General features: G+C 45.1%; 1 protein-coding gene across 1 annotated transcript in view; it reads right to left on the reverse strand.

Moving 5' to 3' along the window:
• EIF2AK4 (eukaryotic translation initiation factor 2 alpha kinase 4) overlaps nt 1–19,271 on the reverse strand; it is a 98,965-nt gene that overhangs the window by 15,899 nt on the left and 63,795 nt on the right. The window contains 10 exon segments of the mRNA XM_043555682.1: nt 1,162–1,290; nt 1,892–1,999; nt 5,947–6,081; nt 6,676–6,846; nt 9,331–9,396; nt 10,816–10,932; nt 12,641–12,809; nt 13,758–13,807; nt 17,166–17,287; nt 18,013–18,088. Of these exon segments, the coding sequence (XP_043411617.1) occupies nt 1,162–1,290; nt 1,892–1,999; nt 5,947–6,081; nt 6,676–6,846; nt 9,331–9,396; nt 10,816–10,932; nt 12,641–12,809; nt 13,758–13,807; nt 17,166–17,287; nt 18,013–18,088 (1,143 nt within the window).

The raw sequence follows: 19,271 nt of genomic DNA on the forward strand, positions 1-19,271 counted from the left end.
AGGCAGCAAAAAGAGTGGAAGGTGAGAAGCAGGACTGAAGCATAAAGTGAGCATCCGAGGGGAGATGCCTGCAGCGTATGTCACTGTGCAGGACGGAAGTCCCTGTTTCTGTAAGAGCTCTTCTCTAACAGTTTATGAAACAAGGAAACAAACGCAGGAGGATGCTCCAACGATTCAAAATTATCGCTCAACATACTTCTAAACAAGAGGCTTTTTATAACGTGCACAAAAATGGACGGCAGCAGCCTTGGAAACCTCTTGGTAGGCGATGTGCAAGGAGCAGGAGGAAGGGTGGAGGCTGTTTCCCTGGGCATCTCTTCACGCTCCGGGGCACCTGAGTGTGGGTGAGCGTGCGTGCAACTTGATTACCTGGGAGCGCAGGCCCTTCTGTCATCAGCTGGTGGCAGTGCAGATGTTCTCTGAAGGCCCCCCCCCCTTCCTGAGGGGCCAGCAGGTTCGGGGGTGCCACCTCCCTCACTTCCATCCCCAGGGCAGGCTGCTGTGGGAGGTCTGAGGATATGTACGCACGCTAAACACGAAGTGCCTTTCGGAAGTGTGGTGGGTTGTGATGGCCCCGCGAAGATGTCCCAGCCTAATCCCTGCCAACTGAATATGTTGCCTTATATGGTAAAAAGGAATTTTGAGTTATGGATCTTGAGATAGGGAGATTATTCTAGATGGTCTGGGCGGAAACAGTGGGCCTTGTGAGAGGGAGATGGGAGGGTCAGAGTTAGAGATCTAAGGACAGAAACAGAGGTAGAGAGGAAAGAATCGACACTGCTGAGCTTGAAAGTGAAGGAAGGGACTAACAGCTGAGGGGTGCAGGAGGCCTCTAGGAGCTGGAAAAGTCAAGGGAAAGGATTTTCCCCCTAAAGCCTTCAGAAGGATCCAGCCCTAGCGGAGAATCTTGATTTGAGCCCAGTGAAACTGGTATCAGACTTCTGAACGCCAGAAACGTGAGGTAATAAGCCTGTATTGTTTTAAACCACTAAGTCTGCGGTGATTTGCCACTGTAGCAATAAGAAGCTAACACGGGAAGTAACTCTAACCAGAGAGAAGTAGAGTCTGAGGGAACTCTAGTCTAAGGCTGGAGGGGACGGTTTGCCATTGCAGCCGTGACTACATGCACTCAACCCACGGGCATTTTTTTTGTCTCATTACCTGCGACCAGTCATACATGATTTGTGCCGTGATTCCCACCGTCCAGAGTTTCTGGGTGAGGTTGATGGCCCTGGACATGGACATCTGGCCAACACTTACGACCAGGAGGTCACAAGAGCTGATTGTAACCTGGATGAGAAACAGAGTGCTTACATTTAGAGAAGCGAGACCAGCACTAGGAAGGAGGCACCGCTCGAGTGAAGAGAACACCCTGAGATCTTATATAGTAAGAGATGTGCCCATGGCTTGGCTTCAAAATGACTTAGCTTAAAAAAAAAATGACAAAAAACTTTTATATTAGTTTTTTTTAGAAAGAAATTATTTCAACTATCCTAAGCTGTCGAGAAGATCTTTTCCTCTGGGAAAACTAATCTTGTCTGAAACACAAAGGAAGAAAAAAAAACGTTTATAGCTCTGTAGAGTAGAGCAGGGTTTCTGAAAAAGGGGCTTTGACAGGAGTCTGCTAACAGCTAGAACATGTCACATTTACGTAGCGTGTCACAGCCGAGAGTGAGGCCGGCCAGGAGAAGACAGAGGAGCTGTCTGAGGTCCCTCAGCTACAGCTAAGGACACATACACAAGGATGGATGCCAAGTCTTAGGCTGGTCTATCATGGCAAAGATAGCTTCCCAAGGTCTCGGGCTATTGCTGCCACACCCAGGGCTGCATATAAGTGACTACGAGATGAAAAGACCACTCAAAGCCCACTGGAAAGCAAAACCGAACTTACAGGTTCTTCCATGTTGAGGATAGCAGCAGATATCTTGTCTATAGCTATGCTGACCCCAACAGCAGTGGGGATTGGCCCCAGAGCCTGTGGTCCTCTAAACTGGGGAATCTGTGAAGGAAGACACAGCTCTGGTTAGGAAATAGAGAAGAAACTGATCATGAGCAATGACTGAAGGGCACACACTTGTCAGCAACTTAACATCAAAGGGTTCAATGACAGAAAAGTGTGTGTGTGTGTGTGTGTGTGTGTGTGTGTGTGTGAGAGAGAGAGAGACAGAGACAGAGACAGAGACAGAGACAGAGACAGACAGACATGGGAGCAAGCAAGCACACATGCCATTTTAGGAAAATGTTAACCAATGTTGCATCTGGAGCTGCCCTGTTCAATATGGTAGCCACTTAGCCGCATGTGGCTTGGACATTTGAAATGTAGCTAATCTAAATTGACATGTGCTGTGTATGTAAAATACACACAGGTTGCAAAGACTCTGAATGAATAAAAAAAGCATGTAGATTAGCTCAATAGTATTTAGATGTCTGATTACATGTTGAAATAATATTTTGGGTATACTGGGTTAAACATACACTGAATGCAAAGGCTTAGGAAAAAAAAGTAAAATAGCTTAAAAATTTTGATTCTATGTTCCATAAGAGATAATATTAAAATAAATTCCACCTGTTTCCTTTTTTTTTTTTTCTTCTTTTAAGCAGGCTCCATGCCCAATGTGGAGCCCAGTGCAGGGCTTGAGTTCACAACCCTAAGATCAAGACGTGAGCTGAGACCAAGAGTCGGACACTTAACCGACTGAGCCACCCAGGCCTCCCCCCATGTGTTTCTTTTTACTTACTTTATGTCATTAGATTATTTAAAATTACATATGTAGGTTCTGATTCTGGGCCAAGATGGGTAGCAACACTTCTATTTTTCCTGCCAAGTACAGCTAAAATTCCTGGACGTTACTTCTAAAACAAACGTAAGAAGCCTGTGAAGTGGAGAGAGGGGAGCAGACTGGCTAGGGACCACAGGATCTGGGGAATAACACATGGGGAGTTTCCTGGACTCGGTCTTTGCTTCATGTTTCTTGGATTGGGTGCTGGAGAAGCTGACAACCCAGAAATGCCAAGGAGAACCAACAAAAAAAGCCCCCAGGAAAACCTGCTGTGTCTAGACCAAGAAAGGGGCAACCTGGCAGGGCAGAAAATGTTTAGAAAACACCTGCCCTTCTCCAGCCAAACACCACAGGAAAAAGCATAGGCCCGCTCCCACCAGCAAAGGCTGAGCAGGGGCCTACACATTCACCCAGATGTAAGGAGCCTCCTTCTCCTACCAAGTCTGAGCGGGGTGGCATCAGAGAAGACTCGGTGGGAGCCAGGACTCTCTTATCTGCCTGAGATAGTATCCTCCCCCCACCCCCCAGTGTCACTGGAAGCCAGGAACCAAAGGATATCAGACCCCCACCTCCATCCAAGCAGTAAGAAGCCCACACTCCTTGGGAGAGTGGAGGAGGCTGAGTCGGAGACTGGAACTTTCTCAGCTATCCAGCAGCAACGAGGTTGCCCGCCACTTCCCCCACCCCTCACAACAGTACCTGTAGAGGCATGTGGGAAACAGGACCAAGGAACCCCTCCCACCCTAGGGATGCTGAAGAAAGCTGAGGAAGGAACCTGAATCTTTACCCTTAGTCAATAGTACCAAGAACCCCCTGCCCCTCCAGTGTGCTATCAGAGGAGACCTGCCAAACCAGAAGATCTGTCTAAGCTCCACACTCTCCTAACATAATACTTAAAATATCCAGGGTACAAGTGAGAATCATGCATCAGGGCAAGAACCACGAAGATCTCAAAATGTGTAAGAAAAGACAACAGGGCACCTGGGTGACTCAATTGGTTAAGCGTCCAACTTTGGCCCAGGTCAGGATCCCATGGTTCTTGAGTTCAAGCCCCACACTGGGCTCTGTGCTGTCAGTGCAGAACTCGCTTCGGATCTTGTGTACACTACCCCCTCCCTTGCTCTTGCGTGTACATGTTCTCTTTCTTTCTCAAAAGTAAACATTAAAAAAAAAAAAATGACAATCCGCAGGAGTGCCTGGGTGGCTCAATCAGTCAAGTGTCCGACTCTTGATTTTGGCCCAGGTCATGATCTCACAGTTCATGGGATCAAGCTGGACGTCTGGCTCTGCGCTGACAGCAAGGAGCCTGCTTGGGATTCTCTCTCTTCCTCTCTCTCTCCCCCTTCCCCACTCATGCTCACTGGCTTGCTCTCTCTGAAAATAAACATTAAAAAAAAAAAAGAGAGACAACAGACACCAACACCAAGATGACAAAGATGTCAGAATTATCTGACAAGGATTTTAAAGCAACCATCATAAGAATGCTTCCAACAAGCATTGTGAACAGGCTTGAAACAAACAAACAAAAAAAGGTCTCAGCAAATAAGAAGGTAAAAAAAAAACAAAAACAAAACTCTGGATGGGCTCAACAGCAGAATGGGGATAAGACGGGATATAGCCAATGAAATTGAAGATGACACAAGAGAAATGACTCAATATGAAGACAGAACAGACTATAAAGCACAATGGCCCAGAACCTCAGGGATAGAACAAAAACTCAAACATTTGTCACCAGAGACCTAGAAGGAGAAGAAAAAGAGAGTGCAACTGAAGAGATCTTAGAATAATATGCTTGAAACATTCTCCCCCGGTGCAGTGGTGAGGGGTGGGCAGGTGGGAAGTGGCAGGAGACCCTGTTACTGCTGGATTGCAGGGCAAGTTCAGCCTCCCACTCAGCTTTCTCCAGCACCACCACCCCCACAGGGAAGGTGGCCATGTTACTGCTTGGCTGGAGGCAGGGGTCTGAAATCCTTTAGTTCCTGGCCTCCGATGACCCTGTTCGGGGAGCATTGCCCAGGCAGATATGAAAGTCCCCGCTCCCGGCTTTCACTTAAGTGTTCTCTGATGCCACCCTGCTGGGGCTTGGTGGGGGGGCATATTGGAAAAGGACATAAACCTCTAGATTCAAGAAACTGAGATAATCCCAAAGAGTATGAATCCAAAGAAAGTCACACCAAGACATGTCATGATCAAGTTGCAAAATAAAGACAAAGGAAAAAAAAAATCTTAAAAAGCATGGAGTGAAACCCAACTTTCTTATAGGGGAAAATTCAAATAACAGCACACTTCTCGTCAGAAACCAGCAATTCTTCTCTTGGGTGTCTCAGAGTTTGGCAGCTGAAGTAAAAAGCGTAACACTGTCTGATGTGGATCTCAATGTATGGAGAGGAAGTATTTAAGACAATTATATTATAAATGGGGGGAGGGGTATAGGGACTTAAAGAAACATAATGGTTCTGTACTTCATTTGAACTAGTAAATGTCAGCACCAAAGGATCTATATGTGACAGAACAGCTCTGTATCTCAATTGTGGCGGTGGTTACGGGACTCTACACATGTGATAAAATGGCACAGAATTACACACATACTGTGTACCAATGTCTGTGTCCTGGTTTTGATATTTTATTATAGTTATGCCAGATTTAACTGTTCAAGGAAACGGAGTTCTCTTTGTGCTATCTTTGCAATTTTCTGTAAACTTGTAATTGTTTTAAAATAAAAGTTAGAGGTGCCTGGGGGGCTTAGCGGGTTAAATGTTCAACTCTTGATTTTGGCTCAGGTCATGACCTCACAGTTTGTGGGATCGAGCCCCACCACTGGGCTCTGTGATTGCTTGGGATTCTCTCTCCTCTCCTCTCCTCTCCTCTCCTCTCCTCTCCTCTCCTCTCTCTCTCTCTCTCTCTCACCCAAACCCTGCTTGCGTGTGCTCATGCGCACTCACGCACTCCCTCTCTCAAAATAAACATTTAAAGATAATAATAAAAGTTAAAAACACTACAAATGCGGTTCACAATACATTTCTATTCCTCGATAAAAGGCATGTGGGTGGCTCAATGATACCACTGGTTCAGTGTTTCTGAAGGTGTGAAATATTTCAAAATATCAAGTTATGAAAGAAATGAAGCAATGCCAGAGTAAGTCAATTAATCCAGGGCAGGCTCTCACCAGCAGGTCGTATCGGCCACCAGCCGCAAGGATTTCAGATATAGCCCTTTGCCTCCGTCTGATGACCGCCACAAACTGGAAGATAACTCCGTTGTGCTGCTGCACCTTGTAAACCAAGCCCAAGTTGATCAAGACCTGTGAAGTGCAATCCCATGGAAACGCGTCAAGTGCACTGTTGTCCATGAATCACATGACAGCACCAGTATGATGTGGTACACAGTATAGCCTGCCAAGTAAGAGAAACTCTGCTCTCTTCAAGAATCCCCGCTTTGGGGCGCCTGGGTGGCGCAGTCGGTTAAGCGTCCGACTTCAGCCAGGTCACGATCTCGCAGTCCGTGAGTTCGAGCCCCGCGTCGGGCTCTGGGCTGATGGCTCAGAGCCTGGAGCCTGTTTCCGATTCTGTGTCTCCCTCTCTCTCTGCCCCTCCCCCGTTCATGCTCTGTCTCTCTCTGTCCCAAAAATAAATAAACGTTGAAAAAAAAAAAAATTAAAAAAAAAAAAAAAAAAGAATCCCCGCTTTGCTGAAGCAGAATTGCTGTTCAATAGGAATCATGACGCTTGCAAGGAAATTCTGATTTAAGCCAAAATTATTACTAGATACCAACAGTTCCAAAATATAGAAAGTAGAATTCTGGAAAAATAAAACACTTACTCGCATTAACTTAAAAAACCCATTTCCCCCTTGTGCTAATGCTACAAATCCATAATAGAATCCAACAGTTGCCAAACCTGTAACTTTATGCCAAATTTCTTCAGAAGTCCAACAATCTCCTCTAGATCTTTTAAGCCGTACTTCACCAACTGGGCAACACCTGTTTTCTGTTTTATTAACGAATTTATTGCTGGCGTGAGATCTTGCAAATCTCCCTTCTGCTCAATAAATTTGTAGAGTCGATACAGCTGGAAAGCAAAGAGGCACATTTAGCTTCCCATCCACGGTCGGGAAGATGCACTTTACACGGTGTTTTGGACACACGGGGGTCATGGCAAAGCTTGTGCACCTCCATGAGGAGGGATTTTGTGGTCAGAGGCAATTTTAGCCTTTACTGGGATCCTGACTAAGATTACCGTTTTCCCACAACTTGGAAGCACCTCACATAAGTGCTTCTGGCACCTGCTCCCAGTCAATGCTGACCCCTGCAGAGCAGAGCCTAGTCCCCAGTAGAGCCACCGTTACAGATTTCCAAGCCAGTACTGTTCCTCGTTACCTTCCTCATTCTCATCTACTCCTGTTACTTCAGGCACAGAAATCGGGGATGGAAAGGTCAAGTCTGACTGGTTCTCATTCTATTCTGAAGTAGCCAGAAATTCCCTCTCCTCCCTTTGCTGGAGTAATTCCTGTTTGGAGCCTTGGGGCACAGCTCGGGCGTTACCTCCTGCAGGCAGCCTCTAGATCCTTCCTTCCCTCTGACTTACACCTCCACCCCAGCTCTGAGCCGCTGCACCCACTGTCTTCCACAGGAGGGCAATGGCTAGAGATTTTCCGTGGGCCCGGCCCAGTTCCTGGCACACAGCAGGTGAAGGAGGAAGGAACTATGGTCATACACCAGAGAGAAAATTCGCACTTTAGCTTCTGGGAGTTAAACAAAATTCTAGCTATTTTAAGACTATGTAAGTATAACCTGGCTCAACAATAAACTGGCACATGGAAACCAAGAACTGAATGAAGACTCAGCTTAATACAGTTTAATAACCATAAATTACTTGTATTTCAAGTTTTAACATTAAATTACCCCCATGAATGAGGTGCAAAAACAGTAGAGACAATATCCCCACATCTGGGCCCTTCACCCGGTCACCAACAAACTCTACGTGACTTTGAACAAGTCACAAAATCTCTCTGCGCTGAAGATCCTTTGTCGTTAAACAGAAGACTGGGCCAGACACTGGCTTACAACACTTCTACCTTCTTTTCTAAGATCCTTAGAGTTCCATTTGTACATAAGGAGAGCATTCAATGTCTTTTATCAAGTGCTGATTCTTCCATTTTTAAGCCAATCAAACTTCAAATTAGTGCTTATCATCAAGCACCCAGAGATGTAACAAAAAGAGGCTGACATTTTGACAACGGATGCAGCTATCTATCATGTGCAAATGTGAAATATTTTTGCAAAGTGGTATTACTTCCAAGAACCTTTTGGGCCCGAACCTTCAGGTAAGGAATCGCTGGATTGGGCAGTTTCCTGAGTAGATTCCTTGTGCTATTTATGTCTGGGATTCTATCTGCTCATCGCTATGTGCTGTGTAATGCCTACAGTATTATGTAGGTACTGTGCTTCATGTTAAAATATTACGGCTCTGGTCACTTTGTGTTTCATTAATATCTCTTACAATACTTAATATCTAAAATTTAAGCTGGCTTAATTTCTCGAACTCCTAGTACTATGCAATCTGGTTTACTCTCCCTACACCTACAAACTGTGTGCTGATTGCTTCGAGCTGAGGTCTGAGTGTGCCGTGTGTGTGCAAGCTGTGTTAGAGAGCCGCGGGTAGACCTGTGCTGCACGGATCCCCCCATGGCTTTTTACAGGCCAATATGAATGGAGTTGATAGCAGTCTATGGACTCTTCAACTGACTCCTTTAATATCCCTAGCGCTGTGCCTACAGCCCACACTGTAGGGGTCCTCAAGAATGAACACCTCTGCCCAGTCTGTGCACGATCATATTTTCATCTATTTCATACATGAATTTGCTGATCATCACAAACTCATGTAACTGAGTGCCCGACCAGGGCCGGAGGGGTTCGGGCCAAGTTTAAAGAAGTATCTCTTCTTGTATAAATACTCAGGAAAATGTCATGACTCCATGAAGTGTGGGTTACTGTGTCAAAGATCAGAGACCAATCTGAACATGACAGAACATGAGAGAACATGACAAACCTGTTTACCCCATGAGATATACTGCCACTGCGATCAAATGTAAGATTTCAGGAAGAAATGTACCAGGAAGGCAGGAGCTTTAACTGAACTCTGAGGTGTTAGGAGATCGGGAGGGAGGGGATACAGTGGTGGGGGAAACCCAGATGATCTGCAGAGCTCTGTGCCTCAACCCAGTCCCAGAGGATCTATTTCAGAAGAGGACAGCTCGTGCTAGACCCACTCGGCAGGAGGCCGTGGCAAGCATAGCCCTTACACGGTGTAAGAGCAAAGCATCTGGTGATCAAGAAAGAAGGGGATGATGACTGCACATTAAGCAGCAGCATGGAGACGCAGGCTTGGATCACAGCGCTGGGCTCTCTTCCCCTGATCCCTGAGGTTGCCATGGTACCGATTAACACTAGAGGGAAACCGGTCTGGGAGGCGACAGGGGACATTCTCTGGTATCACAAAGGTACAGAGACATGTAGACGTAGTGACGTAGTAGCACCGTGACAAGGTACTTACACTATTAGACGACAAAGACAGATTACAAAACTTGGCTTCCACTTCTGTCCTCGTCAGCTTTTCTGTCTAATGTGGAGAGAAAGGTAACAGCGAGAGTCACCAAATTTGGCCCCGAACAAGATATAATATTCAGGCTAATTCTGACAAGCATATCCTCTACTCCAGACAAACTGCTTTCTAATCATGGAGGATGGATCAATTCTGTGATTAGGAAAAAAAAAATTTTTTTTTCAATTCACATAAAAGAATTAAAAGGGGGAAGGTGCACTTGCTGAATGGTGAGGCAACCCTGAGCTGGACTGGCCGAACCAGAGTGCTTCCGTTTGGATGGCATGGGAGTAACTGATCCGTGTTCCCCAAACAAAAGCCACATGCGGACAGGCTCTGAGCATTGCGTCCCATGCCGGCAAAGAGGCTGTGGCTGTGGGATAGGAACAAAAAGGACGTGGAGCCCCCCTGCACAATCCCTGGTGTTCCTGCCAGTGTCCTACTGACGCAGTAGGTCTGTTACAGCCCAACAGCAGCAATATTTGGGGCTAAAGCACCACTGAGAAACACACAGTGAAATTAGGGCCCTGGATGCATACCAGTCAGATAAGAGAAAAGCTAGTTAGGTTTTGGGGGGCGTGAGGCGGGGACCTGGGTGGCTTAGTCAGTTAAGCATCCAACTCTTGATCTCGGCTCAGGTCATGATCTCCCAGGTCGTGAGTTCAAGCCCCACGTCAGGCTCTGCGCTGACAGCACAGAGCTTCCTTGGGATTCTCTCTCTCCCTCTCTCCGCCCCTCCCCTGCTCATGCTCCCTTTCTCAAAATAAATAAAGGAACTTTAAAAAATGAAAATAGTTAGCCTTTTTTGATGTACAGAAAACCAGTACAGTAAGCCAGCAGAGGCTTCCACTATCTGTTCTGACTCAATCACACAGCTTTTGGCACTTTAGATTACTGAATCTCCTGGATGCCTTATTTATTATAAAAACCGTATTTAACATGAAAAGAAATCAGAAAAGCATTCACCTTCAATTCAGCACTGTAACACTATTTAAGATTTTCGGTGGTTCCCCTCCAGGCTCTGCACGCATACCGTAGAGTATCTACACACATACTGGAGAGTAATGAACCCTACGATGCAGCTAAATTAGCAAGAGTAACTAGACATAGCGCTGCCCCAGCCCCACAGGAAGGAGGTGCTAAACGAGGCCCCACCGAAGTTGAGACCACTCTCCCCCAGTCCAGCTGGTCCAAATCTATACATTAGTTTACTGATAAGTACAGGTGTTGCTGGAAGAACTAAGGGCAGGGCATAGCCTTTTATTCTCAATATAGACACTCCCTCCAATTGTTTGTTTTTTTTTTTTTTTTTTTTACCTTAGAGCAATGAGGGAAGGAGATAAAACTCCGAACTCAGTCTTATGGTTACATCACAAAGAAAATATTTATCAACTATCAGTATCTTTCAATCTCAAGTCCAAGTAATTAAATGCTTACCACGGCATCATACAGAATAACATAGACTTGACTGAGTTTATCTTCTGGGATCCCACAGTGTAAGAGGATTGCTTTCAATAACATGGTATGGTTCAGGTAAATACTGTAATTTCTTTCCTAGGATACAAGAGAAAAAATGTTGGTTTCATTATAAAAGTAGTATAAGTACATCACCAAATCCAGAAACTTCCCACCAACTTGCCATCCCTGCAGGGCATTGTGGGAGGACTGAATCTTAGCATATTGCCTTCTAATTTATTTTTTTTCATTAACATTGCTTTTACATTGTTAAAACCAGAGTATAATATAATCAAATGCCTTTAAAAAAAAAAATGATGGGGCGCCTGGGTGGCTCAGTCGGTTAAGCGTCCGACTTCGGCTCAGGTCACGATCTCTCGGTCTGTGGGTTCGAGCCCCGCGTCGGGCTCTGGGCTGATGGCTCAGAGCCTGGAGCCTGCTTCCGATTCTGTGTCTCCCTCTCTCTCTGTCCCTCCCCCATTCATGCTCTGTCTCTCTCTGTCTCAAAAATAAATAAACGTTAAAAAAATTAAAAAAAAAATGTTTATTTATTTCTGAGAGACAGAGCGCAAAGAGGGGAGGAGCAGAGAGAAAGGGAGACACAGAATCCGAAGCAAGTTCCAGGCTCTGAGCTGTCAGCACAGGGCCCGACGTGGGGCTGGAACTTACGAACCGTGAGATCATGACCTGAGCCCAAGTCGGACGCCCCATAATCAAACACTTTAATATAGAGATCCAAAATACTTTGGTTTTCAGCTATGGTGAAAAGCCTGAGTGAGTTTACACAGATTTCAAAGAGGGAGAGGATCTGGTTCAACGGTAACTGACGTTTAAGGACGGGCTGGTGGAACAGCTGTCATGACTTCTGTCCACCTGAGGTGATTAGCCAGCATTCACAGAGCAGTGAGCTACACGCGGCAGGGTATACAGCAAAGTGGACACAACAGCTCTGCCCTCAACCAGCAGGTGGCACCTCACCTCAGGGGCTGTTGGGTTGAGAAGGAAAGGTGGCTGGCCAGCTGATGAGGGAGCAAGCAGGCTTTCGGGACAGAAGGGGTCCAAATGGCAGCTGGGAAAAGAGGTCTTTCTAGACAAGGGACAACGTGACTGGCACGGTGGTGGGGGTGAGTGGGCTCTTATGTGGGATGCGGAGGGAAGGCTTGAGGAAAGCAAACAGTTATGCCAGAGCAGTCTCTACTGGCGAGGCAGGATGCAAGCTCATGGAAAGAAAGTAAAGTTGGGGAGCTGAGAGACAGCGTGGGGTATGGGGGCGGGGGGGGAGTCACAGAGCGTTCTTAACAGGGTGAATGTACTAAAAGCATCCTAGGGGGCACCTGGGTGGCTCAGTTAAGAGTCCAACTTTGGCTCAGGTCATGATCTCACGGTTCATGAGTTCGAGCCCCGCATCGGGCTCTGTGCTGATGGCTCGGAGCCTGGAGCCTGTTTCAGATTCTGTGTCTCCCTTTTTCTCTGCCCCTCCCCTGCTCATGCTCTCTCTTTCCCTCCCAAGAATAAAAATAAAATAAACAGATAAATACATTTTTAAAAAGCATCCTAGGAATCTTAGCTGATTTCTTGCATTTTGGAAGAATGGGCAGAGCAACAATGCCCTTCCCTCAAACCAGATAAAAACAAAACCCATTCCTTTCCAGGTAGAGGGAAGAGCCTGAGATAAACCCAGAAGTAACTTCATCAAACTTAGTCATTTTAGTAAAATGTGACCCCCTACTGGTAAAGCCCGGGGTGGGGAAACAGGGTCAAGGAATCTAGCGGGATGACCTTGGCATGTTAGACTCTGGAAAGTCACCTGAAGCGCTGGGAACTCCTGGATGATTTCACAGATTGTATAGATGATTTCGGCAGTGGGCAGAGAGCTGTTGGTGGTAGATGTGACAATATCAAATGCACACTCCAGAAGCTCTTTGGGATGAAATCGGTCTAACTTGCGAGGTCTGAACACACGTTCTATGCAGTATCTGGAGAGAGACACCCAGATTTACAAGGTCGCTGCTTCCTGGAATCAAATATGCTTAAGAGGTTATGGAACAAGAGAAAAGAAATCTGAGAAAATGAATCAGTGGTAGGATCAAGAGGCTTTAAAGAGAGATTTAAGTGCCAATTCCTAGGGCTGCCACTAAGTACAGGGCTTGATTTGTTCTTTAATGTTTGAAACAGAGATGAAGTTGCATGCAAGAAATAATTTTACCTTTAGTGCTTGCTTTCTACCCAGTGACACACCTTAGGCCTCTGCCTGTTCATTGTTCACTTGCAGCTGAGAGTAAAACCATTTGTAAAGGGCTCTGACTTCCTTTGAAGAACGACGCTTTAAAGCAGGGTGCCTCGTTGGCAACAATACCGCTCCAATTTATGGAGATCACGCTGTTTGACCCCTGTGGCAGCTGAATGTACAGAAAAACCTTTTCCACTGCCAAGTGCCTGGAGGTCCTCAGCATCCAGCATTCCTGCTGGGTTTACTCCACTTCTCTACAAGCAGCTTTTGTTCAGTTACCTGCGTCGGCAGTTTTCACACAGAGACCACTGGCCGTTTGTCCCTCCAATTAAGGTTTACAAGGGGCCATCTGTGATCCAGAGCCGCCAGATGTTTTTGTCAAGCAACCATTTGTGAAAATAATTAGTTGTGTCGCTTGGGGACGTTAGAAGGCGCAGAATAGACTGCAGGAGCTTCGGGGTGCCTGCCCAACTGCTATGTTTGTTCTAAAGAGAAGGCCGACAGTCTGTGTCCCTCTTTTATTAAAAGGGGTACTGTGGTTGGGTATTTTAATCATACTCCAAGCTCATGACTTTAAACCCCAAATTCAAACCCCAAATTCTTTGCTGTGTCAGGAGCATAGATGACAAAACATCCTCCTTTGGCTTCTTTCCCACATCTACCAAATGAAACTGAAACCCCCATTGTTTCGTACCGTTTCAAATTCAATATATTGTTTCTCGCAACATATCTTGCAAAAGGAACCTGAAAAGCAAAGTTTCAAAGGTCGATGTTAAAATGTGCCAAAACCCACTCCTTTTGGTTTAAGAACAGCTTTGTTGAGATATAAAGTCCACCCTTTTAAAGTGTACAATTCAGTCAGTCAGAGAAAGACAAATATCGTTATGATTTCACTTACATGAGGACTTTAAGACACAAAACAGATGAACTTAAGGGAAGGGAAGCAAAAATCATATAAAAACAGGGAGGGGAACAAAACATAAGAGACTCTTAAATATAGAGAACAAACAGAGGGTTGCTGGAGGACTTGTGGGAGGGGTATGGGCTAGATGGGTAATGGGCATTAAGGAATCTACTCCCGAAATCAGTGTTGCACTATATGCTAACTTGGATGTAAATTAAAAAGTAGATAAATTAAAAAAAATAACAAAGTGTATGACTCAGTGGTTTTTAGTCTATTCAGAGTTGGGCACTGCTCATCATTCACATTCCTTGAAATGTTCCTGACTCGGTCAGTCAGCAGTAGACCTACTGTGGGGCATGCTACCAACCTTACTCACTGTGGCACTTCTTAGGTTTTTAAATTTGAGAAAAACTTTTTTAAGTTTATTTATTTGAGGGGCTGGGCAGAGAGAGGGGGGGGAGAATCCCCAGCAGGCTCCAGCAATTTCAGCACAGAGCCCGATGTTGGGCTCGATCCCACAAACCTTGAGATCATGACCTAAGTCAAAACCAAGAATCAGAAGCTCAACTGACTGAGCCACCCAGATGCCCCGAGAAAAACTCACTTTTAATTAAACACACTCTGTCCAATTTTATTATGCCAAACTGCAATCAGCAAGATCAGCACAAGTTACAGTAAAACCTTGGTTTGTGAGCATAATTAGTTCTGGGAACATGTTTGTAATCCAAAGCACTTGTGTATCAAAGCGAATTTCAAGAACCACTGTCTCAGTTGTGATCATGTGACATTCGGCATCATGTACTCCTCATGATGCACGACATCACTCATTTATCAAGTTAAAATTTATTAGAAGTGTTTGCTCATGGGGCACCTGGGTGGCTCAGTCAGTTGAGCATCTAAATTCAGCTCAGGTCATGATCTCACGGTTCTCAGGTTTAAGCCCCGTGTCAGGCTCTGTGCTGACAGCTCAGAGCCTGGAGCCTGCTTTGGACTCTATGTCTCCCTCTCTCTCTGCCCCTCTCCCGCTCATGCTCTTGTTCTCTCTCTCTCAAAAATAAATAAAAATACTTAAAAAAAAAAAAAAAGAAGAAGAAGAAGAAATGTTTGCTTGTCTTGCAGAACATTCACTGAACAAGTTACTCACAATCCAAGGTTTTACTGTATTTGGTTACCCGTGAATTTTTTTTTTTTTTATCTATTTTGCCCATTCCCCTCCCCCTGCCCTCACCCCCGACTTCCTGCCTTTGGCAGTCACCAGTTTGTTCTCTGTATTTAAGAGTCTGTTTTTTGTTTTGTTTTGTTTTTAGATTCCACATAAAAGTGAAATTATATGGTACTTGTCATTCTCTGACGTATTTTACTTGGCATAATACCCTCTGGTTCCATCCATGTTGCAAATGGCAAGATTTCATTCTTTTTATGGCTGAGCAATATTCCACTGTATGTATATACCATATCTTCTTTATCCATTAAACTATCAGTGGACACTTGGGCTGTTTCCATATCTTGGCTACTATAAATAATATTAATTATACAAATAACTGAATATTTTTTTAAATTAATTTATTTATTTGAGACAGAGAAAGCGAAAGGACAAGAAGGGCAGAGGAGCTGAGGGGGGGGCGGAGACAGAGGGAGAGAGGGAGCGGGGGAGGGAGGGAGGGGGAAAGACAGGGAGAGAGAGAATCTTAAGCAGGTTCTACGCTCAGTGGGGAGCCCCATACAAGGCTGGATCCCATGACCCTGGGATCATGACTTGAGCTAAAATCAAGAGTTGGACTCTCAACTGATTAAGCCACCCAGGCGCCTCTGACTGAATTTTTTAAAGTATCATGTATGATAATGCAGTCAAAATGGGTCTAATCTCTTATGATAAATTCCCTGACTTTTCCATGATCTTCTATAAGTTCTTAACCACCCGCTAATAATAACCACAACTTATAAAATCATTGTCTGACTGTCCCAAGAGATCGGACCCAGTACCATTAACTATGGGTCAAATTCTCAAAGGTACTCACTTTTTATTTGGGAGGACTGAGTATTAGCTTACAGAATGGGAGCTCAAGTTTAAAAATCTGCACTGCAGGGGCGCTGGATGGCTCAGTGTGTGAAGCATCCAACTCTTGATTTTGCCTCAGGTCGTGATCTCACTGTCCCTGAATTCAAGCCCCACAGAGGGCTCCACGCTAACAGCGCAGAACCTGCTTGGGGTTCTCTCTCCCCCTTTCTCTGCCCCTCCCCAGCTCTCTCTCTCAAAATAAATAAAATAAACTTTATTATTTAAAAAAATTTTTTAGTGTTTATTTCTGAGAGAGACAGAGCACAAGCTGGGGAGAGGGTGGGTGCACAGGGTACAGAGAGTGACAGAGACACAGAATCCAAAGCAGACCCCAAGCTGTCAGCACAAAGCCCGACACAAGGCTCAAACTCACGAGCCATGAATGAGATCATGACCTGAGCCGAAGTCGGAGCTTAACCGACTGAGTCACCCAGGCGCCCCAATAAAATAAACTTTAAAAGAGGCTGACCATCTTTTCCAAAGTTTATCAGCCAAGCGCAATTTCTCTTCTGAGAACTGACTGGTTACAGCTTTTGCTCATCTCCCTACTTGTGATTTCTGTGCATGAGGGGAATCACACCCTTGTCTGCCTTAGGCATGTTCAGTGCTGCAGATGGCTTGTCAGCAACCAGCACGAGAGGAGTGCATAACCAGTCACTGCTGTCAAAGGGAACCCCGAGGGATCGGGAGAAAGCAAGCATGAGCGAAATTCGGCACACCTCATTATCAGACGCACTTGCAATTAGAAGAATTTCATTGTTCTCGACATTAACACGTTAGGAAGTTAGGGAAGATCTAGTTAGGAGGTAAAGAAAAAAAAATGCATTTATTTGTCTGACTTGGCCAGGTCCACCTGCTATGGTCACTCGGCAGAGCTCAACACTGAGATGCAGATGTGGCAATCCTAGGGTCAGAAGTACTTGCTCCATAAGCAAGGTGGATGTACACAAGGTCAAACGTGTACTAAATTCCAGTAATGCTCTCACCGCAATAACTCCCTCAAGAATGTGTTTCTTAAAGGGGATATTTAGAATGGAAGCCTAGGGGAAAACATGACGGGCAAGGGTCAACCTGTCACACAGATGCCACCCGCGACCAGACATGATAGCTGGCCTGTCCCAGGGCGTTCCCAGCCTCACCCGCAGGTCGAAAGGAAGCATCACCAGCATCCCGCTGTGGTCCATGAATAAGGCGGCTTCGTTGTGCTCATATATTTGCCTATTTTGGGGAAGCAGGAGTGGGGTACACAGCTGGACAGCTCCTACACCAAATCAGAAAAAATAACGAATCATCATGTTCTCCTGGGAGGCAACTAAAAACGAACACCAACCTGACAGGTAAGTATCTGCTACTGGCTGCTGAAACCATCACCAGGCTCTCTCTGGTTCTCTAACTCCACTAACGGACAGCTCGTCTATTAAGTTTAACGTAGTCTTCCTTCTTTCCCCCTTTTTTTTTTGTACGTCATCTTATTTCTGACTCCACGAACCAACTGTATTTTAGTAGCAAGACTAAATATTCAAATCGTAAATATTCAGATGTTCTCCTCTCAATAAGTTGAGTGTTAAAAATAAGCCTAAATGTCACATGATGTCAAGTGCCTGTAACCGAATTTAAAGGTAAAATATGGGGGTGCCTGGGTGGCGCAGTCGGTTAAGTGTCCGACTTCAGCCAGGTCACGATCTCACGGTCCGTTGAGTTCAAGCCCCGCGTCAGGCTCTGGGCTGATGGCTCAGAGCCTGGAGCCTGTTTCCGATTCTGGGTCTCCCTCTCTCTCTGCCCCTCCCCCGTTCATGCTCTGTCTCTCTCTGTCCCAAAAATAAATAAACGTTGAAAAAAAAAATTTAAAAAAAAAAAAGGTAAAATATGGCTGCACCCAAATCTATGAACAGTACTTTTTTTTTTTTTTTAATTAACAGTACTTTCTAATGATGCAACAGAACACCTTTTGAGAAGGCCTAGGATTTTTTTTTAAAAAGGACATACCATGTCTTTTAAAGATGCGGATGATGGTGTCACACACATGTTGCTGTATCTTGGCTGTACGGATTGAGAAGGTGCCCTAAAATATGACCAATTAACACATCATCAAAAGTCAAATTAAAAAGTTCTCTTAAAATGGTTATGTGTAGCTTGCAGTAAATACTACATTGCTTATCCCTAGGACCACAAAAGGGATGTCAACAATGAGTCCCTTTTTGAGCATGCTCAGGGGGGCCATCTTGAAGAAGGCCACCAACAGCTCAAAGGCCAGATTCTTTTTTTTTTTTTTTAATTTTTTTTTTTTTTAACATTTATTTATTTGTGAGACAGAGAGAGACAGAGCATGAACGGGGGAGGGTCAGAGAGAGGGAGACACAGAATCGGAAACAGGCTCCAGGCTCTGAGCCGTCAGCACAGAGCCCGACGTGGGGCTCGAACTCACGGACCGCGAGATCGTGACCTGGTTGAAGTCGGCCGCTTAACCGACTGAGCCACCCAGGCGCCCCATCCAGATTCGTAACCATGTTGAAATATGCCTTTCAGGGGGCGCCTGGGTGGCGCAGTTAGTTAAGCGTCCGACTTCAACCAGGTCACGATCTCGAGGTCCGTGAGTTTGAGCCCCGCGTCAGGCTCTGGGCTGACGGCTCAGAGCCTGGAGCCTGTTTCCGATTCTGTGTCTCCCTCTCTCTCTCTGCCCCTCCCCCGTTCATGCTCTGTCTCTCTCTGTCCCAAAAATAAATAAACGTTGAAAAAAAATTAAAAAAAAAAAAAAAAAAAAGAAATATGCCTTTCAGATAGAGCTGATCACACAACACGTTCTCCCCAAGGATGCAACTGTCACAGAGCAATCAGACATCTGATAGCATCAGGCCCCCTCCCACATACCAAGGTAATCCATGGTGGGCCCCTTGAAAGCTACACGGCATTTATCTATTTTATAAAGAGCTTTTTCATTTGTTTCTTAGTATACAAGTAACACCATTTTGCTAGAGAAAATTTAGAAAGAACCAACAAGAAAAATGACAAAAATAAACAACTCACCTATAATCCTGTAAGTATCTTTCTCATATTGCCAGCCAGCAAAAACTGGTTTGTCCCTTGATAAGTACACTAATCTTCCACAAACCTTACCACTACTTTACTACTCTTCTAAAATTACATCATTCTTTCAAGCATACAGAAAGATACAAAGAAAATAACAAATATGTCATTCATCCATGCAACTTTTTCAAATTTTAACATTTTGCTACATTGTTCCAGAC

Source organism: Prionailurus bengalensis, chromosome B3, assembly GCF_016509475.1.
Source record: "Prionailurus bengalensis isolate Pbe53 chromosome B3, Fcat_Pben_1.1_paternal_pri, whole genome shotgun sequence".
Lineage (NCBI taxonomy): Eukaryota > Metazoa > Chordata > Mammalia > Carnivora > Felidae > Prionailurus > Prionailurus bengalensis.